General features: G+C 33.8%; 1 protein-coding gene across 1 annotated transcript; it reads right to left on the bottom strand.

Annotated features, from left to right (window-relative positions):
• Positions 1–771: 771 nt before the first annotated feature.
• On the bottom strand, positions 772–1,023 carry OCT59_026841 (uncharacterized protein; the record flags this gene model as incomplete). The annotated part of the gene is made up of 1 exon (XM_066136524.1): positions 772–1,023. One exon carries the CDS (start codon positions 1,021–1,023, stop codon positions 772–774), a length of 252 nt encoding a protein of 83 aa, XP_065993003.1.

The following is a 1,023-nucleotide window of genomic DNA, read 5'->3' on the forward strand; positions in this document are numbered from 1 at the left end:
TTGGTAATTTACATTTTTTTAACCATATTTGAAATTTGCGCATTATGTGACAAATCGGGTACCCGATATGTTGTTAATATGTAAAAATTCCCGATATGTACCTAATTAGTCACCGATATATAGGTACCCGATATGTGTGAGATAGATCGTTTTTTGACCTGTGTTATCGATGATTTGTGGTGGTTAAGGTTGCTTGCCGAAACCTAGGGGTTTAGGCAAGATGGCGTTTCGCCGAAAAGCGAAATTCTGCTGAAACTATATTAAAGTTATATTAAAAAACTGGCGAAACTTTGGAGAAAGGCGAAACTACCAAAACTTATTATAAATGCCGAAACTGCCGAAACTCTGCCAAAACTATAATAAACCTATAGTAAAATTTTGACGAAACTAATCGTAGGATTTTGAAGAGGTTTAGACAAGCAACCTTAGTGGTGGTTTATGACTATTCCTTCTATGACGAAAACAAATACCTTCATCATATTCCGAAATTCATTGGCAGTAAACCGCTTAATATTTTCCAGGCCATTCTTGAATATCTTAAGGCCAGGAAATCGTGGGATTTTAGCCAAATGATTATCAAGTTCGTCAACCGCTATTTGACCACACAATTCTTTTAACAACATCCTTGTGTAGGTCACTTGATAATTAAACAATCCCAAGTCGAGATGATGCATTCGGTCAGGTATTGTTGACAAATAAATATTTAACTGACTATCGTTTATTTTTGAGTAAATATATTAGAAAATAATTGGCAAAATAAACACACTTTCTTTAAAAATCACATGATACATATGGATAATTCCAAAAGATGTTTTTCATATCGTGTAGAGAATATTGTTGTGCAGAATTTTGTTCAACAAGACATCTCATATTTTCTGGTGTTCTTAAGATAATTTGATCGTTTGTTAACTCCACATTGTTCAGCTTCTCACGCTTCACCAAACATTTATGACAAGGGTAATGACAATTAACAGAGTTAAATGTTAAAGTTACCGCAGCATTTTCTGGTAAATCTCCTAACAT

This window comes from Rhizophagus irregularis, chromosome 7, assembly GCF_026210795.1.
Source record: "Rhizophagus irregularis chromosome 7, complete sequence".
NCBI classification, from domain to species: Eukaryota; Fungi; Glomeromycota; class Glomeromycetes; order Glomerales; family Glomeraceae; genus Rhizophagus; species Rhizophagus irregularis.